The sequence below is a fragment of the Xenopus laevis genome, chromosome 5S, assembly GCF_017654675.1.
Source record: "Xenopus laevis strain J_2021 chromosome 5S, Xenopus_laevis_v10.1, whole genome shotgun sequence".
Lineage (NCBI taxonomy): Eukaryota > Metazoa > Chordata > Amphibia > Anura > Pipidae > Xenopus > Xenopus laevis.
Window position 1 is genome coordinate 95,429,325 of NC_054380.1, and position 22,389 is coordinate 95,451,713.

General features: G+C 37.5%; 2 protein-coding genes across 4 annotated transcripts in view; one reads left to right on the forward strand and one right to left on the reverse strand.

The window, feature by feature from the left end:
- Positions 1-681: 681 nt before the first annotated feature.
- Positions 682-14,574, reverse strand: actl6a.S (actin like 6A S homeolog). Its single transcript, NM_001086982.1, is given in 14 exon segments — positions 682-1,016; positions 3,484-3,570; positions 3,880-3,975; positions 4,188-4,268; positions 5,233-5,347; positions 6,064-6,125; positions 6,903-6,992; positions 7,082-7,188; positions 8,373-8,467; positions 9,337-9,434; positions 10,311-10,411; positions 11,388-11,562; positions 12,562-12,638; positions 14,519-14,574. Coding segments are annotated over 14 exon segments (1,290 nt in total). The 5' UTR covers positions 14,544-14,574; the 3' UTR covers positions 682-935.
- A 391-nt stretch (positions 14,575-14,965) lies between these two features.
- Positions 14,966-22,389, forward strand: part of gnb4.S (guanine nucleotide binding protein (G protein), beta polypeptide 4 S homeolog) — a 60,152-nt gene continuing 52,728 nt past the window's right edge. Inside the window, exons 1-2 of one of the 3 annotated variants that reach the window (XM_018264526.2) lie at positions 14,966-15,140; positions 19,364-19,564. The gene's annotated coding sequence lies outside the window, so the exon portion shown is untranslated. 3 annotated transcript variants of the gene reach the window in all.

The window sequence follows — 22,389 nt, forward strand, 5'->3', positions numbered from 1 at the left end:
CAAAAAAGGGGGGTTGTGGGTGCAAACCTAAGGCTAAATTTTAATAAATTTATAAAATATTTATGATTTTTTTCATAAACAAACATACGAGTTTTTTTAAACTGAGTTTAATCGAAGTACTAAAAAAAACAAAAAAAAACAAACCCTTTTCATGTTTACTTGTATCGACACACAAGTGGAAGCTTCCTTCCTTGAGGCCTCACATCTTTGCTGTTGCATAAACAAGACTCATCTGAGGTAAGCAGTAGGCACATACTGAAAATATTTATGATTAGGTTGATGATATGTAATGTGCTATGCCCTCTGAGTTCAATCAGATGTAAAGAAATGGTCGAGAAAGATACAATGCTCACGTCCCATTTAAAGGGGTTGTTCACCTTTAGACTAACTAAGTATGATGTAGAGAAAGATATTCTGAGACAATTTGCAGTTGGTTGGTTATTTTGCCTTTTTGCTCAAAAGCTATAAAATAGAAAAAAAACAAGGCCAATTGAAAATGTGCTAAGAATGATCCATTCTATAACATAGTAAAAGTTAACTTAAAGGTGAACCAACCCTTTGAGGTCTTCATGACTGGTCAAGTCTAGGATTTTGTAAAATGTAACGAAGACCTCAAGAACACTTTAATTAAATGTACAATGCCTGCTTGATATGACACAGCTCAGACTCAGACCACAGAAATAAAAATGCTATTTTATTTTGCTGCAGCAACTGCATTTAATAAGAAACTGTGATCAAGTGAGAGCCTCATGGAAGGCTTAAATAAAATAAAGGTTATTGCTTAGAAAAAAGAGGCATATTTTATGCACTTGAGTATGGAGGACTAAAATGATACAGAAGGATAGTACTACAAAAAAAAGTCCAATTGTTTCCTGAGTATGCTAAAGCTATTTCAGAAATGGGCACAAGAAAAGAGCAGGAGCCTGCTGAAGGGACTATGGACATTTTCTCTCCACACATTGCTTTCCTCCTTCTTCATATTCCTGTTTTGAGATCCACATCTGCTGAAATGTCCCCTGTATAAAAAGAAACAAACATGAACACATAAAAACAAGATACCTGCAGCTGACTGAACTAATAAATGACCCCCCAAAACCACAGGTAAATCAAACATTAGGAATAATAAAAAAAACTGCCTGAAAAAGCTGCAACCATAAAGCAGGGAATACCTTGTACTGTTTCAAACTAATCATTAGTGTCACGGTGAAAGTAATGCCAGTGAGGATTCAAACAAACCGAGGTGTCAAAGTATTGTGGGACACATTTATTGATAGAGGAGGAAGGTGAAGACTAGCTTTGAGAAGTAAGGCTATTGCCAGATGATGTGGATATTGGCCTGTGCCTGAGCTGGGGCAATGTATCTGGGTGCAGGCACACAAAGCAGTAGAGGAGCATTGGATAATTGCCCGGTGTTTCTCTGCGGGCCGGGATCCAAATCGTCTGGCACTTGCCCAACGCTTATCAATAAACAGATGCGGTCTGCAATCCGACGGGATTTTTAGCCCTGCCCGATCGACATCTGATCGACCGCCCGCCCTGCTGCATTATGATCGGATTGTTGTGCCCTAGAGCTCACGATCGGATCAGTCTGATATCACCCACCTCAATGTGGTCATATCGGGGAGAGATCTGCTCGTTTGGCAACATCGCCAAACTAGCAGATCTCTCTGTGTATGACCACCTGTAGTTGTATAAATATGATCCCTTCCCCCACCCCAATCTCTAAAATTACTTGAGGCAGCCCCAGAATAACATACCTTTCTCCCTGCATTCTCCCTCATGTCGATTTTGTATCACAAGCAGCTAAACTGCAGCTCTCTAAGCTAAGAGGTGTCTACTCTCCATACCTGATTGATTTCTATTGGAGTAAAGGCAGCAAGCATGCGCAGAAACACCTCTGAGGGTGTCATAGATGGAGAGAAAAAGGCAGCCCAGAAAGGAAAAGGGGCAGAGATTCACTCTAGACAAGAAAGTAGCGGCGAGCACTGCATTTGAGCTGCTTGTGATAAAAAGTCTACATGAGAGAAAGGGCTGTTTAGAGTAATTTATGGGATTTTAAAATAAAGCCTAACTTTAACGACTAACACAGGAAAATATTACAGAACAAACTTTCTGGTGGGCCTATTTATCATTTATCACTATTAAAAAGAGAGAAACATTACTGGTGATATTGCCCATAGCTACCAACCAGCAATTAGTCTGCAACAGTTGGACAACAAAAGCCAATGTCTAATTGGTTGCTATGAGCAACAACAAACATTACTGGTGGGTAATGTGTCACTCTACTTTTTACACCATACCATAAACAAACCCAACTGTGTTCCGATACAACTTTTGTTTTTGTAAAATGTGTCTGTGGTGCCGTGAAAGTGCTTTTCTGAAAAAGAAACTGGTACATGAGGATGGAAGATTATGGGGGGCATCACTTAAATACAGCCTTAAAACTTGGTCAACATTTTTGTCTTCCAAAATGGCAATAATTGAAAGCATACCTCCAAAGTTTTAACAAAATAGCTTAAAAGGAGAACTAAACCCTAAAAATGGATATGGCTAAAAATACCATATTTTATATACTAAACTTCTTGCACCAGCCTAAAGTTTCAGCTTGTCAATAGCAGCAGTAATCCAAGACTTAAACTTGTCACAGGGGGTCACCATCTTGGAAAGTGTCTGCGACACTCACATGCTCAGTGGGCTCTAAGCAGCTGTTGAGAAGCTAAGCTTAGGGGTCGTCTCAAATTATCCATCAGAAAATGAGGTTTGTCTGTAATATAAGCTGATGCTACAGGGCTGATTATTAAATTCTGATGCTAATTGCACTGGTTTCTGTGCTGCCATGTACCGTAGTAATTATCTGTATTAATCTGTATTATAAATCAGCCTTATGTGACATTTATATTCTATGTGTACTGTATATTGTGAGTGGGTCCCTAAGCTCAGTAAGTGACAGCAGCACAGAGCATGTGCAGTGAATCAGCAGAAAAGAAGATGGGGAGCTACTAGGACACAGATCTTTACTGCTAAAGGGCTGTGGTTGCCTTGGGCTGGTACAGAAGCCCAAAACATAATATACAACATTTCTAGCCTAATTCTTTAGCCAAGCTTTAGTCGTCCTTTAAAGGTTATGCCAAGCATTTGATCCAAGTTAATAAAAAGGCAATGCCACTAAATACTAGAAATGGTAAATAGAGATAATAGAAACCAGAAATGGTAAATGAAAGCGAAAGTAATTTGAAATAACCTCACATACTGTAGATTATTTGACTTAACACATGGCAGTGAAGCCGTAAAAAATGCAATATGAATATCTTAGCAGTATGTAAATTTTAGGACTTAACTGCAGCATGCAGATCGGGTGAGCAGAACATGTGGTTCTGGATCAGCAAAGCATGTTTATTATGCATTCTGCAACACTGTTTGAATAACATTAGTACCTGTAGACTGAAGTGCTTTTAAGAAACGATTGAACTCGCTTTTACTCACCAAAGAAGCAAGAATTGAGCCACCAATCCAGGAACTAAACCGCCTTTCCACAGTTGTGTTATTTGCAATCAGTTTTAATCTCATGCTCTAGAAAAAAAAATGATGTTAAGTAACTTTACTAGGCCTTGAAAATAAATTAAATTAGGCTAGTTTGATTATCTAGTGTGAGCATTTGCTCTAGCAAAACTATACGCCCACCAAACCACTGTATAAAAACACACAAGTTCCCAGTAGCTCACATCTAGGACAGGACAGTTACAGAATAAGCACTGAGTTTCAGACAGTTAATGCTAAAGAGATAATATGAGAAAAAGAGAGAGAGAAAAAGAGAAAGAGAGATAAAAAGAGAGAGAGAAAGAGAGAGAGAAAGAGAGGGAGAAAGAGAGACACACTTACTGGTGGAGTTTTCTGGGAGAGTTCTCTTGTTAGCCTGTCTGTAAAACCCTGTACTAATGTATTTCCACCTGCCACAATAACACTGCCATACAAACCCTAAAAGAAAATGCAGGACTTGTTACAAATACATTTTAAACAGTATTTCTCTAAACAAAGGATGTAATTTAAGGCACCTTCCATGCAAATTATGTTTTTTTAAGATATATAAAACTGTAAGTGGTTTATCATTCAATTTTTTTCCATCAAAAGTTAAGAGGTCATCAATGTAACGGATTATAACAATGTTGCCTAGAATACGTGGTACTTACCGGTCTAATATCAATGTCACACATTCCAACACTTGTTGTCACAACATGGCTTACACCAAGCATGGTATTACCAGACAGCCCCTGGAAAGTAAAGCATTCACTTACATTACATTGTTAAAGGAAAACACAGCAAAACAAACCACATTATACATAAATAAAGAGCAGATTTGCAGCCATTGTACCATTCCCTATTTAATATTGTAGAACTTGAGCAATTTTGCCAAGAATGGGCAAGAACATTGCACTATCCAAAAGTGCAAAGCTGGTAGAAACTTATAACATCCCATAAATCAGATGTGGTTCTACCAAGCATTAACTTAGAAGAAAGAATACTTATGTGACCAACAAACGTTTGCTTTTGTTTGTGTCAATATAGAATATAATCAGTTAATAGTGCTGGTCCAGCAGAATTTTGCACTGAAATCCATTTCTCAAAAGATTTTTATATCTAATTTTGAAATCTGACATGGTGCTAGACATATTGTCAGTTTCCCAGCTGCCCCAGTCATGTGACTTGTGCTCTGATAAACTTCAGTCGCTCTTTACTGCTGTACTGCAAGTTGGAGTGATATAACCGCCTCCCTTTCCCCCCCAGCAGCCTAACAACAGAACAATGGGAAGGTAACCAGATAACAGCTCCCTAACACAACAGCTGCCTGATCAAAGAACAGCACTCAATAGTAAAATCCAGGTCCCACTGCAACACATTGTTACATTGAGTAGGAGAAACAACAGCCTGCCAGAAAGCAGTTCTACCCTAAAGTGCTGGCTTTTTCTGAAAGCACATGACCAGGAAAAATGACCTGAGATGGCACCTACACACCAATATTACAACTTAAAAAAAAAATACACTTGCTGGTTCAGGAATGAAATTTTATATTGTAGAGTAAATAATTTACAGTGTAATAAAAACTACAAAATAAAAATCATGACAAAATCCCTGTGCTTGTGCAAGGCACTGTGATTGTCAAATATCTGGTATCCTACAATTATAAAATAATTAATATTAAAACCTACGCTTGAAGTGACTGGATTTTAAACTTACCTTGACGTTGGAAGGATCAAATAAGCCCTCTGGAATTTTTAATCTCTCTGCTCCAAAATCACAGTTGTAACCGTTGGGAAATTCATAATGAACAGTTGGCATCTGAGCAGCCACCCTGCAGAAATTAAATTGAACTGCAATGTTTTAACAATGTCAAACATATTCATTTAGCAATTACTCCTAAATTAAAACTATACTGGCCCCTCTCCCCCAAAACAGTTTTTGCAACAATGAAAGAAAAAGTGATTTCAAGCAATTTTCCAATAAATTATATTATAAGAAATCTCCGTTGTATTACCATTATTTGTAAGTTACTGTTATAATTAGTATGTCCCGTACTGTTTACATTCTCCACCCTATTAGCCAACTTCTTAAACAATGCAGCAGAAGCAGCTGATTAAAACTGAAGAAAGGACTTTTGCTACATTGTTCCAAGAGTCAGAACCACAACAGAAAGGGATAAAAAAAATACTGCTTTTAATAGCAATAACATTTACAAATAACTATAAAGTTCAACGAAAGCCTAATTTACTGGGGAGGTACCAAAATGTCAAACACCCCTAGTGAATTAGATCACCAAGTTACCTTATATTATTACTTAGCATAACATTTTCTTTCATTATGCAGAAGAGAGAAATTTAAGAAACACGGTCTTGAATGTTTCACTCTTTGCTAAATTAAACTAAAGCTAAGTGCACCTTTGCTTTAGGAGATCTGACATTTTAGTAACCTCAAACAAGCAGGTTTTTTTTAGTATAATTATTTGCTGAAAATGATGCAGTGCAAGACAGCTTACGATTACTCGGTAACTGCATTACTGGGAGTTCTTACTGTTCGTCATAGGTAGAGTCTGAAACCTGAAGAACAGATGCCTGGAAATCCTGGATAACACACTAAAAAGAAAAAGGGACAGACTTTAAATTTTGCTTGAAATTAAAGGGATACTGTCATGAGAGGTTTTTTTTCTCAAATCAGTAAATAGTGCTGTTCCGGCAGACTTCTGAAATCTGTTTTTCAAAAGCGCAAACTGATTTTTTTTACATTTAATCTTAGATGGGGCTAGACATATTGTTAGTTCCCAGGAGCCCACAGTCATGTGACTTGTGCTCCGATAAACTTCAGTCACTCTTTACTGCTGTACTGCAAGTTGGAGTGATATCACCCCTCCCCCCCAGCAGCCCATCAGCAGAACAATGGGAAGGTAACCAGATTAACAGCTTCCTGATAGAAATAAGAACAGCACTCAATAGTATAAACCCATGTCCCACTGCGACTTCTTCAGTTACATTGAGTAGGAGAAACAATAGTCTGTCAGAAAGCAGTTCCATAGTGCAGCACTGGCTCTTTCTGAAAGCACGACAAGGTAAAATGACCTGAGATGGCTGCCTACTCACCAATATTACAACTAAAACAAAAAAAAATACATTTGTTGGTTCAGGAATTAAATTCTATGATAAGAGTGAACTATTTGCAGTGTTAAGTGTAAATTAGAAATAAAAACTACACCATAAAAATCATGCCAGAATCCCTTTAAAGAAACAAATACCACATCCATATTGGTTAAACACATTTAACCTGTTTGGCTTGGTAAAAAGGTATTTTTAATACACTACTTTTGCTTGTTATTAGTCTGTGCACTGATTTATTACACCATGATGAAATGAACTTACGTTGCACATATAATTATGCCATGAACGAGTGACCTGAGGTAGTTTTTCTTTTCTCTTCCAGTTGGGTGGAGCACCTTCACGAACTGCCTCCTATGAAAAAACACAATATATATCTAGGTGAATTATTCCTTAAGAACACAAAAACACACTAATCAATGTGAATTACAAAGACATCTCACCTTTGAAGCAATCATATATGGGGGAATCAGATCCACATTCATCTCTTGAAATAACTCTCTACACTGCATGGTAATAAAGTCCCCGGCAAGGGGTGATTTTACAATGCCTTTAAATACAGAAAAAAAAGAAAAAAAAATTTAAGCAAGAGGAATGACGAGGGAACAGTATAACAGCTATTTCCCTAGAGCTGAAAAATGTAATAAATAAAATGCATAAGAAATTGTGAAAAGGGAAGCAGGTGAAGGCATAACCTATAATAAGTTATTTCTTAAGATACATGGTTGAATATGGCAAACTTTCAGGACGAAAAACAACCAACAACAAAAGCACAACTAAATTGAGGGAAAGGACTAACAATAAGGAATATAGACAAAAAGGCTGGAAAAAAGGAAAAAAAACAAAAACCTTTTTACAGCCCAACTTATAATACGTATACATCAAAGACTCCTACAGAGCAAATATAGTTAAGGGCTGTCTATAAAAATTGGCTACATCAATCACAGGCAACCAGTAGTAGCCCATCTACAGTTGGAAGACAATCCAGAACTTGCAATCTAACACTGGGAAGGCCACAGGTTGTGCATCATGTGCTCCCTCTTGTGTAACAAAGCTCTGCAAGTGTGTCCATACATGCTTTAAAGGGATTCAGTCATAATGTTTATGGTTTACTTTTTATTTCTAAATAACACAGTTTACTCGACCATTTAAAATTCTATTCTTCAGCTAGCAAATGTTTTAGCTGTAATATTGGTGTGGTCCTGATTCTGAGCTTTGTGAAGAAGTCAGCTCTTGAAGGGATTTTGTTATGATTTTTGGGATTTAGTTTTTACACTTTACACTTCAAATAATTTATTCTACAATATAAAATTTCATTCCTGAACCTGCAAGTTTTTTTTTTTTAGTTGTAATATTGGTGTGAAGGCAGCCATATCAGGTCATTTTGCCTGGTCATGTGCTTTCAGAAAGAGCCATCACTTTAGGATAGAACAGCTTTCTGTCAGGTTGTTGTTTCTCTTACTCAATGTGACTGAATGTGTCACAGTGTGACCTGGATATTACTACTGAGTGCTGTTGCAGTACAGCAGTAAAGAGTGACTGAAGTTTATTAGAGCACAAGTCACATGCCCTGAGGGCACCTGGGAAACTGTCACAATATATAGCCCCATGCCAAATTTTAAAATTAAATAGTATTCAGGAAAGAATTCTGCTGGAGCAGTAGATGATGCATATTGAAAAAAAAAAAAATGCTTTCCCATGACCGTATCTCTAAGTGCCGATACTTTCTCTTACCTTGCTGAAGTACATATCCATCATGTACAGGAATGGCAGTAGTATGTGTGGAGCCACTATCCAAGATGAGCCCTGTAGATCGTCCATTTGCAAATCTAGTCCGTACTGTCAAGGGCATTTTTTTTTTGTATACAGGAAATACAATTATGTACATACAGTTCAATAAAAAATGTTTCTGATCCCAACTAACTTTGCGCCATTTCCATGGTTAGCATTTTAAGGCCTCATTCTGACATGGTTCATTCAGCCAGTGAGGTTTTTGATTTTACAATGTGACTGCGTTGGGTCATTAAATTTTTTTCCCCCAACAAGTATTCATGCATCTCATACATATTGTAATACATCTTCTGTAGTTCTCAAGGCTTAAGCCAGAACAAAACTTACAGGTAGACATAGTCAAAAGATTTTTTTGCATCGAATATTAATATTTGAATCCTTGAACAAATTAAGAATGAGGAGGAGAGAGGTAAAAGTTATTCAAACAACAATTCAAACATATGGAGGTATATTTATCAGAGAGTGAAGTTCGAGATCACCATTTCTATGGGATTTTTAAAGGTGTATTTATCAAAGGGTGAACTTTCACTGTCACCCATTGATAAATATTCTTTTAAAAATCCCATAGAAATGAAGAGAGTGGCGGAATTTCATTCTAGTGCACTGTTGTGATCTCGAACTTCACTTTCATAAATTTTCACTAGTAACAGCCAATACCAAATATATGTTTTATATGCATTGCAGAAACACCATCATTTGTTTTAGACCATAAACTGTACAGAGACATAAAACATTGTAGTAGGTATTCCACTGTATGAAGCACATTTCAATTTGGAAATGTCCATTTAGTGGTTTTAAATACATGATATCAAAATGATTAACTTGAGCAGATCTGTTTATCAAGAATATGAAACAATAAAGACAATATTCATACTTTTTTCTTTGATACTAGCAAGTGAAAGGATACGCTGAAAGAACAGCCGTTTTGCAAAGGAAGAACGCTGGGATGTTGTAGTGCTCAAACATCAGCTCTGTTAATTTCTCTCGCTTTACTCTAGTATTCCACTAAACAAATGAAAACATTTAACAAATATTAAGTGAAACTAAGCAGAAAAACACAAATACAAAAAGCTTTATTTTTACAAAGAATGCAGGACTGCGTGTTTTTGAGAGAGACTCACATCTCACTACAGTACATGGCACGATGGTGAATATACTTTAATTTGCTTACTACATGTATAGACCTTGCAGCAAGACATACAGATAAAGCATCTGTAGCAAATTACTATCACATGGTGGTGCACTCATATCTTACTTACAGCAGTCACTCTGCAAAGACTACTACCTAGTGCACTCTAGTATAAATGGATTCCCTTGTTGGATGGATTGGAACTGTACCAGCAAAGAAAAGCTTCATCTCTGGGCAGCCTCAGTTTTGTGTACATTAACTTGGGTTAATATGCTTTAGACCCCGGAGACAATACCTTTCTCAGAAATGAAATCCCGTAAATTTGATTAAATTATAATGGAGTCCTATGTATTATTCATTCTGTGGTAGACGGCTATTCCGTGATTCGGAGCTTTCTGGATAATGGATCCTATACCTGTATTGCTTTAGAGTATTAAAAACTCACACTGCATACCTTTCAAACACAACTGTCTTCAAGATACTATGAGCTATTTCAAATATCCAACAATGACTTCCCGCATAAAAGTTAAACTATATGTATCCAGTGAACCATAGCAATTTTAAAGCCTCTGACTGGTTCAATAAATAATTTTCTATCATTATTAACATGTATTTTTTACAGCACCAACATATTCCACAGTGCTGTATAACAAATGGATTTATAGACAGAACATATAGAATTACATACATAACGACCAGTAACAGATATAAAAGTTGAAGAGGGCCCTGCCATAAGTAAAAAGAATAATTACCGCTGCCTCAGACATCAGAACTGGATGTAAATTGGTTTCAGACTTAATGTGCGTCTTGTATGTGTGGTCTATAATGGCTTGAAAACTGTCCCAGTCTTCGACTGTAAGGCAAAACAATTAAACAAAGACTATACATAAACCAATGCTTAATATTCTATTAAAAGGGATGTGCTTTTACATAACAGTACTATAGAGAAGGGAGCCTATAATACCAACTGAACCCACTTGGTGGTACATAAAATCACTAATACCCAAGCACAATATGCAGCTAAATCCAAGCTTCATGGAGCTTGGAACAGAATCTGATCCAGTAGTTTTGGAATGTTGTATACAGAAAACAAGTAGTTAGTCACTCCCTCAGTTATTTCTGCTTTATCACAATCCCCTGCTTGTTATTTTGTAAAGCAAAATAGATTTTTCTGCCCCAGTTAACAGTAACTATTACCCTGAACATCTTCTGTAATTGTGCATGTGTTCTGTATGCATTTATCCTATATTCAAAAGGCTAAGTGATCTGGATATCTTTAGAACTGCTTTCATTGAAGCAAAATATCTCAAAAGCTGCCTCTTCAGTGCAGTAAGAGCTCTGGGATTGTATACACCGAGTAATGAAGAGCACACAACAAGAGTAAATGTGGATACAGGCAGGGGGAAAATTATCCCATGCTATATGGACCTTTATAAGTAGGGTCCAAGTAAGACTGATATGGGGACAGGGAGGGACAGAAAATGCAAGTTAAAATAATATAAAGGAGAGTGTGATTAAACTGCATCCATCCCTTGCCCGATTTTGATTATGTGTCCCTTAATGCTTGCTTGTTGGCTAACCTTAAAGATTAAAGTTCTACTTGAAATGAGGTTCTGTAACAGGCAGCAATAGCAAATGTTTTGACACTATCTTTCCTATGATACAAAACATTTTGGAGCAAAACCATTTCTTGTATTATTTACACCATTAAAAACACTAAACTGTGTTTTATGGTCAAGATTTATCATAAAACATCACATTCTGCCAATCTAAATCTATTATTCCTTAAACCAGAATTTAAATTACGTTGGCCAGAAACAGTAACTTACTCATTCCATTTTTAAGTGGGGAAAATGCCTCCATATTCTCCCTTGGAACCCTGAGTGAGTTGGTATCGATGTAGTACGTTGGGCTTCTTGATTTATTTTGATCTCCATCTGTCTCCATTGGTGTGCTGCCATCTTCCCTATCAATAACCACACCGATTGTTGTGGGAAAATCTACCTGTAAGTTTAAAAATGCATTACTATCACAATTATATTACACATAACAGTTGCACCAAAAAAGGAAAATGAAAAACCTTTCCCAAATTTGTACTAATACTTATAACTATGTATTGAATTCATTCATGGGTTACAAAAAAGGGGGAAGATGCAAGTATACAAAAACATTAATGGACACTCAAAGATCAACACATGTCACCAGAAGAATGAAGTTAAAAAGAAAAAAAATATTTAAGACGGCATCTCCATGGCCTTACGTGTCTTTAAGATGATATCCCAATGGCCTTAAAAGAGCATTTATTTATAGTCACCAGATTCTGGAGACTGGTATGAAAGTTGCTCATCACCTTTATGTATGCTTATAAATTCCCAGTCCCCTGGCTGAAGGACTGGGGCTAGTGTAACTGGACTAAATTTGGCCTTTGGTGATTTTCATCACTGAAGATGTATTTCTGTTGTTGACACATTTTTATACGGCGCATGATTTATCGAGAGCCTATTAACATGTGGCTGTGCTATAAATGTATAAAATACAATACACCCACATAGCCACCTAGATGATTTATCCCATCTATTGTAGGAATTCATAAAAACAATTTTCCAATTTAGTATTCTATTCTAGTAAACAGCTTATCAAAGACACATGATCCCACCTTACATTACAAGGCAACTATAATGAAACAAGTAGCAAACTCATGAAACAGAATAAGCAACTAAAAAAAAATAAAATAAAGGATATTATAAGTTACTGAGGAGTTCCAGGACCATATAAAAACAAGAGGCCGAAGGCCGAGTGTTTTTATACAGGTCATGGAACTCCGAGGTAACTTCTAATATCCTCATATTTTACAACTGGGGGTACTTTATTTATTATAATATACTAATTTCAGTGAGTCATGTGACAGAAATGACATCAGAACTCACCATTTATAAGGATATAATTTACAAGATATTCATAGCTTTTGTGTATTATATACACACACATTTATTTAATGTTTACCTTTGGACAGTCCTCTCCTGCATATCCAGCACGCACAGAGTATGAGCCAATGTCAAATACCAAAGCTCCAACCTCATCTGGTAGAGAAAAAAAATGGTAAGAGGTGGTGGTACAGCATATGTATTTAATAAAAAACATTTTAAATACAGGATAGTGTTATGAGCATATTGAGTTTAAATTCCTTCACAAAATGCAAAAATAATAATTGGTAAAAAATTAAGTTATTCTTTTAGTCTTATCTTAAAGGGACAAACTATAATTCTGTTTGTTGTTTAATTAATTATATAATTTAATCCCATCATTGGGATTATGGCCCTGTATGGTCCAGAACTTCAGAGAGTTTTTAAGTTCTCCCCATATCTGTGTAGGTTTCCATCCACACTTCAAAAATATATAGACAGGTTAGTCGGCTATTGATGAAATGGACTATGTTGAATGTGACTATAGGAATGTTATAGGGAACTTAGACTGTTAGAAACTGTAAAACATGTCAGCCCTATGTTAATAATAAAATAAATAAGATCCAAAATACCTGCAGGTTTGGAAGGATCATTAGGATATGAAGACAAAGCAAAGAAGTGCATCTAATGGAAATTTGGCTCAAATAGGAATCACTATCCTATGTCTCTGAAAGGAGTCTGGTCTGTTTGAACCCTTATTAAAAGGAAAACTATACCCCCAATCAAGGTAGGTCTCTATAAAAAGATATTGCATAAAACAGCTCATGTGTAAATCCCGGCTTCATGTAAATAAACCATTTTCATAATAATATACTTTCGTAGTGTCATTGGGTAATCCTAAATAGAAAATTCAAAAATAAGGGCCACCCCTGGGATCATAGGATTCACGGTGCACACAAACAAAACAAACCATACATATTTGGTCACATGAGCCAATTAAGGGTCAGGCCACACAAGCAGATTCAGGTAGATTAATCGCCCCAGTGACAAATCTCCTCTTCTTGGGGGCGACAATCTCCCCAAACTGCCTTCCCCCTGCCCTCCGCCGGCTAAAATGAAAATCAACTGGGGGAAGGCACACGCGGTGCTTCATTTTCCGAAGTCGCCCGAAGTTTCCTCGTAAGGGAACTTCAGGCGATTTCAGAAAACAAAGCACCGCGTGTGCCTTTCCCCAGGTGATTTTCATTTTAGCCGGCGGAAAGCAGGGGGAAGGCAGTTTGGAGAGATTTAAAGGAACAGTAACACCAAAAAATTAAAGTGTTTTGGAAGTAATGAAAATATCATGTAGTGTTGCCCTGCACTGGTAAAACTGATGTTTGCTTCAGAAACACTACTATAGTTCATATAAACAAGCTGCTGAGTAGCAATGGTGTAAATTGAAAAAAAGGCTATATGTCACAGGATAAATAGTGGATAACACAACACCATTATGTTCTACAGAGCTTATCTGCTGTGTAACCTGAGACTGTTCTCCTTTGAATGGCTGCCCCCATGGCTACACAGCAGCTTATTTATATAAACAATAGTAGTGTTTCTGAAGCAAACACAGCAGTTTTACCAGTGCAGGGCAACACTGCACTATATATTTATTACTTTAAAACAATTAAATTTGTTGATGTTACTGGTCCTTTAAAATACATATGTACATATATTGTGATATAGTGAGATTGCTAGTGTTGCTGCTGTTTGTGGAAATAAACACTGGCCTTCCTGCATGTTTATCTCTCTCCCTTATTAATAACAAAGCACCAAAGTCTTTGCCCTCAAGAGCTTACAATCTAAATGTAGCCATTACACATCCCCAGACACACTATGGCCAGTTTCATCAAGGGCCAATAACCTGCCTGCATGTTTTTTGAGTGTGGGGGGAAAACCATGCACAAAGAGAGAGAAGATACAAACTCTTTTCATACATATATAAATGAATGGGCCAAAACAAAGATGGCCGAAACAAATCAAACTCGATCTGTTATGAACCTCCAATATTTCCAGCTCACCTCCGCCATAAACGCCTCCGCTCATATCCAGCTTGTTACCTCAGGCTGTACAGTACCAGGCCACTATTTGGATACAGCCTGATCTTTACACAACCCGCCAACAATGGGAACCACGCTCTTCTTGATTGCACCGCAGCAAAACGCGTCACCTGTCCCAACTACCAATCAAAACGCACAATTCATAGAGGCTTCAAGCCTTCCCCCATTGACAAAGGCGTTTCCCCCTACCACTGGAGGAAAGATGCTTCCGTAATAACTTAGAAGTGCGCATGCGTAGTTACTAATCAATAGCTGAGAGAATATTGCGCAAACAATGATAGCTACTGATTAATGACGGTTTTGCTGGTCAGATATGTAAAAATGAGCAAAAGGTCCACACCCATTTCTATGTCAGTGGTTTAAATCGGGGTATAAGCAATTTTACGCGGATGTGATTTTGGGTGTACCATTATGGCTGATTTGTAACATCCGCTAATGAGGAGTGGGAACATGGCGACGACTGGGAAGTAGTTGGACAGAGCAGAGACGAGATTGGGTCGGAAAACATTGTTCTGTTGCAACTGGGCTGCCTACAAATCAATTGCGGCTTTATCTACAATACTTTATTGTTTTTTTAACTTAGGTAAATCATAAATGGGGTGGCTATTTTACTTATTATTATTATTATTTTTAGGATGATTTTACTTTTTTTTTTTAATTATTTACATGTTTTTGTTTTGCAGCCAGGGCCCAAGTAGGGTTGCCACCTGGTCAGTATTTTAAAAATGATCCCAATGTTATTAATAGGGCATAAAGTTAAATATATAGGAAGGCCGGTATTTTTTCCAAGAAAAGGTGGCAACCCTAGGCTTAGAATATAAAATATCTGGCTTGGTAGTGATAATCCCCTTAGTAAGCGGGAAGCCGCTTTGAAATTGAAATGCAAGAAAATTTGTAGAGGGCCTGAAAAGAAAAATAAGCAATAACATAATTAGGGTTGGCACCTGGCCGGTAAAAATGATGGTTGATCCCAATGTTATTAATAGGGAAAAAGATAAATATATAGGAAGGCCGGTATTTTTTTCCAGAAAAGTTGGCAACCCTAAACATAATAAAACTGAAGACTCACAGTTGTGTACTAGATGAAGACTGGAAAGGATAAGCATTTTTGAGCTTAAATCAATTACCGTATACACTGTAAATGAAAGAGCATTTTAACTGTGCAGTGCCTATGAGGATAAGGGGCAGGCAGAAAAGCAACATTTTTGTCCGGTTTTCAGAAGTGAGACACCTGGACAGATGGTTTCTAACTGGACTGTTCCCAGTAAAACCTGACTGTCTGGTTCAAAACCAGACAGGTGGCAACCCTAAACCCCATTTACAGCCTAAAGCCTGGTTCAAAAACACCCACTATCTGTAACTCAGGTGTAACTCAAGGTGGTTGGTTTCCAGAATATGTCAGGAAGATTTCAATGATATCAGAAGCTAGATGACTCATATTAAAGAGATACTGACACCAGAAAATAACCTTTTTTTTATATCTATTATAACATTATCTTTGAATGCTATTTATAATTTTGCCATAAAAGTATTTGCCTGATACTTTTACATTGCCTTTCTTACCCCGGTGTTCCTCTATGAGAAACAGTAACTGACAGGCTGAGATGGGACAGTCAGGTTGGCAAAACAGGCAGGTTTAGGAACTTCAAGTAATAATAACTTACAAAAGCAGAACTATCAGCAAAAAACGATCAACGTGACATATTTGTATTTTTAGATGTAGATTAATATTTCACTTTTTTTTTTTTAGTGTTGTTATCACTTTAACTCAAACTGTAGCTCAGGACAGTAGTGTCTATGTGTCTTTATAGGCCATATTTATCAAAGGCCTCACCACTTACTCATCTAGAACTTAGTTCACAGTTCTTTATTGGTATGTATAGAATTTGTAGGGTCATATTTATCAAAAAGTGATAATAGAAGGAACTGTTTATTTCACCTACTGATGTAAATGCTCAAAAATACTATAAAAGTAAATAAAGAGATGGAGAGTTCCCATCTGGTGAACTCTGGTAAACTCAATTTTCGCTTATAATACATAAGCCCCATGTTGGCTACAGTTATTTATAAAACTATTCAGTACAGTGAAATTCGGCCTCTATGGCCATAACAAGACAACCCCAAACGTATCAGGTACTGGGGGGGGGGCAGGAGTATAGAAAGAATGGTTAGAAAGGTAAGATGGCAAGCCTCTTACATACATGGAACCATGAGCTAGTGCAAGAAGGGCCCTGCCCACAAAAAGTTTATAATCTGAGGCCATTGTAGTGACAGCCGATGACCAAGAGACCAGAGAGGTTCACCAGCATCTGAGAAAATATCATAGTAAACTACACTAGTTTGGGCTCTTGGGTGACTTAAGGTAGTCTTATCAAGGGTAAGGAAAAGCAGTAATGTTATATCTTATGTGTATTATATTTATTTATGAAGTGCTACAAGGATACACAGCACTGTACAATTTTACAGTAAAGAAAAAGACAAACTGGAGCTCACCACAGTCCACTGGAATGGAAATGTCCCAAGCTCTTTAAACAGACCAGTCGTATAGCAATATTTTGATGTTCCAATAACAAAATAGGAATTCTTAACATGTCTCAATCAGTAAGTAAGCAAGCTATAGATTAGCAGATTCAGACTTCTTGGGATATAATATTAAGAGCCAACATACTCTGCAGCAATGGATCAGATTTAAGACCCTTTTTCTGATCCAACAGTCGGCCATCACCACACACATAAAGCTATTGGAACATCAGATGGTTTCTATGCTAGTGGAAAAGCATGTTATTGACAGTGCTATTAGCCTTACAGTGTTACAAATATGTAAAAAAAACATTGACAAAATATCACACTTCTGTAGCTACAATAATTGTATAGACAGTAAACATCTACCCCAAATTTTACTGTTACTGGCCTTCAGGGGGCTCCAAATCCCATTCAATTCTTTGGGTGCTACTGGGCAGTGGCCAAGCTATATAGGCACTGTATTTTTAAAATGATAATGCAGCCAGTGCAAATCTTCTGTAGTTACCTGTGACCCCTAGAAATGTATTGAGAACTATTGCTATAAATAACTAAACATGTTTAAATATACAGTATACCTTTTTTATAGGTTAGGTTTCCAAAATCTAGCTTTGCTAAAATTATTGGTTAAACATGTTACTGCAGGAATGTTACTCAGCAGGGACAGCCATGATAACTGTGATATGCATAAAGTACTCTCCAGTTGCCCACATATCAAGACAAAATGAACAATATTGTTTAGACAATGCCTAGGAATGCCTTTGTACTGAGGAAAATCTGTAGGTACTGTGTGCCATCCCCACTGTGACCATTGTTAGACTGTTACATAATGCTTTTTTCTTGTATTTATATTCAGAATAATGTGCTGGAGGCAAAGAATATTTGGGACCCCTTTTATGTCTCAATCTGCCCTAATGGCCCGCAACCCCTAAAATATATATTAACAGAAACACGGGTTAAAACCAAAGCCTTATGGGTCTTAACCTTTTCACTTATGTCTATACAAATCCATAAAGCAGAATGAGATCAATTAACATTTATATTGCCCTGCTGCACAGCAAGTGCAATTAAAAATGGGCACATCTAAATACATTTTAATTTAGCAGAATGTGAAATGTGCCAAATTTTATATTTTAGTTAGATATGTTGTGGTTTACTAATGTAATCTATCCTAAATGAACACTAAAACACTAAACCCACAACTTTCTACAAGGATGTACATTTTACTTCTATATAAGAATAAATATACAAACACCTGTACATCATGTACTGCCACTTTATATTATTCTCATCTAGTTGTCTGTGAGATCCATTTATACATTATTCAAAAAACAGGGAGAACTGCAAAAAATAATGAAATGATGTGCTTTTCTTTTTTTTAGTTACTGGACCACCCCCACCCACCCTCACACACACACACAACAAGAAAAGCTTATAAGTAGATTGCTTATATGGGGCACTTCTCATATCTATATAGGGCCTATTTATTAAACCTCAAATTTTTGTGGTTGAGTTTTTAAGGGGAGAATTTTGAATTTTAGAGGTAAAAAAACCTGACATTTTTCTAGATGTATTATGCTCCAGAACTGCAAAAAATCCAAAAATACTCCAACTAAAACCTGTCAATAGCAGATGTCCCTTTTACAAATGGAAGATTTTTTTTTTTTGCCTTCAAGATTTTCGAGGGTTTTGTGCTGTTTGATGCTGGTTTTCTTTAGAAAATCCCCAAAATTTGTGGTTTTCAAGCAATAATTTGAAATAGTCTCACAATTCATATTATTGCATAATTTAGTTGAGACTTTTCCCCTTTGTTCAATTATTGTTCTGTTCTGTTTTAGTAAATTAAGCCAAATAGTGGTCGGCAGTTAGCTTTTTTTTATTTTTAATAATGAGAAAAATGAGTTTTAATAAATACACCCCTTTGTGTTTTATTTTTACTACGTCAGACATATCATGAAATAGATGGAAAAACATAAACTAGTGGGGTGGAGCCTGTTTTTTAAGAACACATGGGCAGACTGTCTTTGATATAGGTCATTCAAGTTCAGAGCTATGGAAGGAGGCAGGTTGCACAGCAGTTCAAATCATCTACTTTTGGTGCCTCCAAAAATGCAGTGATAGCAGATTTACAATAAGGTGGGACTATAAATTACATCCCTTTGAGATTTTCTGACCACAAGGGAAAAAAATCTCATACAGTATAACATAGCAATTTTTTTTTCCTTTTCAACCTTTTTTAGTTCCTGTATAACACAACATTTAAATATTTCTTTATTCGCACTGCAGTGAATACATTCATCAGATGATAATTATTTGAACTACATCTTCCAGCATCCTATACTGGAAGGGTGGGCTGGAACCTGCGAGCATTCATTCCACAGTCTTTCTTCATCAGCTTCCCTTACAGCAGACAGAGACAGGACAAAAGGATCTCAGCTGGAAAAAATACAATTACATGCAATCCACGGTTCACCATTTAGCTCGTAGGTAAGTGCTTTCAATTTATTCTTCTCTTTCGTCGGTGTCTCCTGATTTGGTGCTTGTTTTTTTTCTTAATTTCCAAATATAATTAACAGGACTGTATATATTCAAATCGACTGTCAGACGTTATACAGTGTGTGAGTATTCTAGATATCTGTGCACATATATGTGTATATAATATATTCCTGTATATAGAGATAGATATATATGTTGTAGATTTTCTTGTGTTTGCATTTGCCGATTTGTGATAGGATGAATGTATGCGTATTAAACCCGTTGGTTGCATTTAGACATAAGGAAATTGTCCCCAGCCCCAGGGAGGGACTGCAATGTTGGATTTGATTTATGTAGCACGGGAGGATATCCTTGCAGGGGCAAGGGGAAGGAATCTTTCCTGCAGCTTATCATTTTGACACAGGGGGGGACATGTAAAGATGATCTATATTTGTGCTGCTACATCTGTTCCTGTGGGTGTGCCTTGTGTAGATGGTGCCACTTTAGGAGGCTGGAACAAATCACTTGAAAGCTTATTTTTTTTCACTGACAGCGTCTGATATAAAATGTCTTATGTAAGAAAGCCAGTTTTAATGGAGAAGCATGATTACAGTTATGTTAAGCTCAAACTGACTAAATAATTGTAATGTTGCTATACAATATAGGGAAGAACGGCATTGCCATTTTCTTGAAATAAAAAAAAAATAAGACGTGAAAATGCCTTATATTTTATATATTATATTTTTATAGCTAGTTACCTAACCTTACAATATAATGAAGACCTTCTTTGCCATGTTCTTGTAATAAATAAATAACAAGAAGTGAAAATGCATTATTTTATTAAGGAGAGGAATGGTTGAACTACAAATTAGTTTAGTATTACTGTGCATACCAGTTGCAATTAACAGGCGCCCACATTTACTTGTAGCACTTCTGAAAAGGTAGATAATAATTGCAGAATATGTATCACAGGAATAGAGGGATTTTAATGGTGCGTGATAAAGCCAGTTCAGCAGTGCTAGATGCTAAACCAGCTAAAAACAGCAAATTGGAATTCTATATTGATTCGGTAGCAGAGATCTATCTGTCACAGGACTACAACTCCCAGCATCCCACCTTCCCCCTATCATGGGATTCATAGTTCTCCAAAAGCTGAATTTGGAGGATAGTGTGCACAGTTTTCCCCTGTGGTCACTCAGAGTCACTTGGGTCCAGTAACACATGGAAGGGCTTATTTGAGAATGAAAGCACAATGCTCTAAAATGCCAGCAAGATTTAAACATTTGCATTTATACACATTCCTTTATACTTGTGCCATGCACCTAAATGCCAGCTGCTTCTGCTTTTCTAAATAAGATGCAAGGTGCAAAGTACAGGGCAGCATTGAGGAGGTATTACCTCCAGGCTCCATTCAAAGCTGACTTGCATTTATGAATTGCAAGTCAGCAACATAACTTAAGGCCTATGAGCAAGGATGCAAAGCTTTTACTGGCACAACCATCCCTCATACCATATCCTTTTCCTTTACTCTTAAATAAGAACTAAACCCCCCTTTAGGCAAAAGTCCCCACTGGCCCTGCTCCGCTGGCCCCCTCCCCTGAACAGTGTTACCCCTGAATTGTGACCCCTCTTGAAATATTGACTCTGCACATGCAGAGTCAGCGCAGCGGAGCTCACGGGCGCCATCTTCCAGCACTTCGGTATTCTTCGTGGCTTCTTCCTTCCCTTCTGCAATTTCCGTAACTTTCAGCGCATGCACAGTTGTAAAGAACCGGAAAACTGCTCCAACTGCGCATATGCCGATACGCCACTCACTTCACGAAGAATACCGAAGTGGCTAGGATGTGCGGTCAGTATTTCATGAGGGGTCACAATTCAGGGGTAACACTGTGAAGGGGGGGCAGGGAGGGGGGCCAGTGGGGACTTTTGCCTAAAGGGGGGTTTAGTTCAGCTTTTTGTTATGAGCACTGCAGCATTATCTGAGTTTCTTGGCAGGCCCCATGGGGTGCACAGGCCAATTTGGCTAAACAAGCAGGTGGATGATTTTAGGGCATTAGAAAGACCACTGTAATGATTCCTTACCCTGGTGGTCTAGTAGCAAGTGGGGACGCCCGCCACGTGCTTCCTTCTTCCCTGGTGCCAGTCTCTCCTATGGCATGTGCGGTGCGCATTTCCGGGTTTTACACGTCAGTATATTGACATTCATCACGCATTGGCGTGAAATTCAAAGTATTTAAAGGGGCTTTGAATGTAAACTCATTGCCCATTGTTAAGTTTTACTTGTTAGTATCCTGGGTGTTTATTCTTGTGAATCCTGCTTTGATCTTCCTGTTATTGACCCTTGCCTGCTTACTGACTATTCTGAACTCTCCAATCTGACCCTTGCCTGCTGACTATTCTACGTTCTCCAATCCTGATCCTAGCCTGTTTGACCATTCCTTGAACTCTGCCTGCACTGACCTGGTCTGTCTGACTATTCTTCAATTCTGCTTGTGCTGACCATGCTTTACTGTCTGGCATGTCTTCTGAGCTGTGTTGCCTTCCATCCTATCTCCTTGGTAAAACGATCGTGCCCCTTTGCTCGTCCAGAACCCTTTGCTTGGCTCCTCTCTTATTAAGACCTGGCGGCATCCAATTAGCGGAGGGCTCCTCCCAAAGTGAAAGGCGGCTGTTAAAGGAGAAGGAAAGCTATGGAGGCATTTTATTGCCAATAGTGCAAGCTAGAATGCTATATTTATTCTGTAGAATGTTTTACCATACCTGAGTAAAAAGCTCTAGAAACTCTCTGTTTGTTTAGGATAGCAGCTGCAGTATTAATGTGGTGTGACATCACTTCC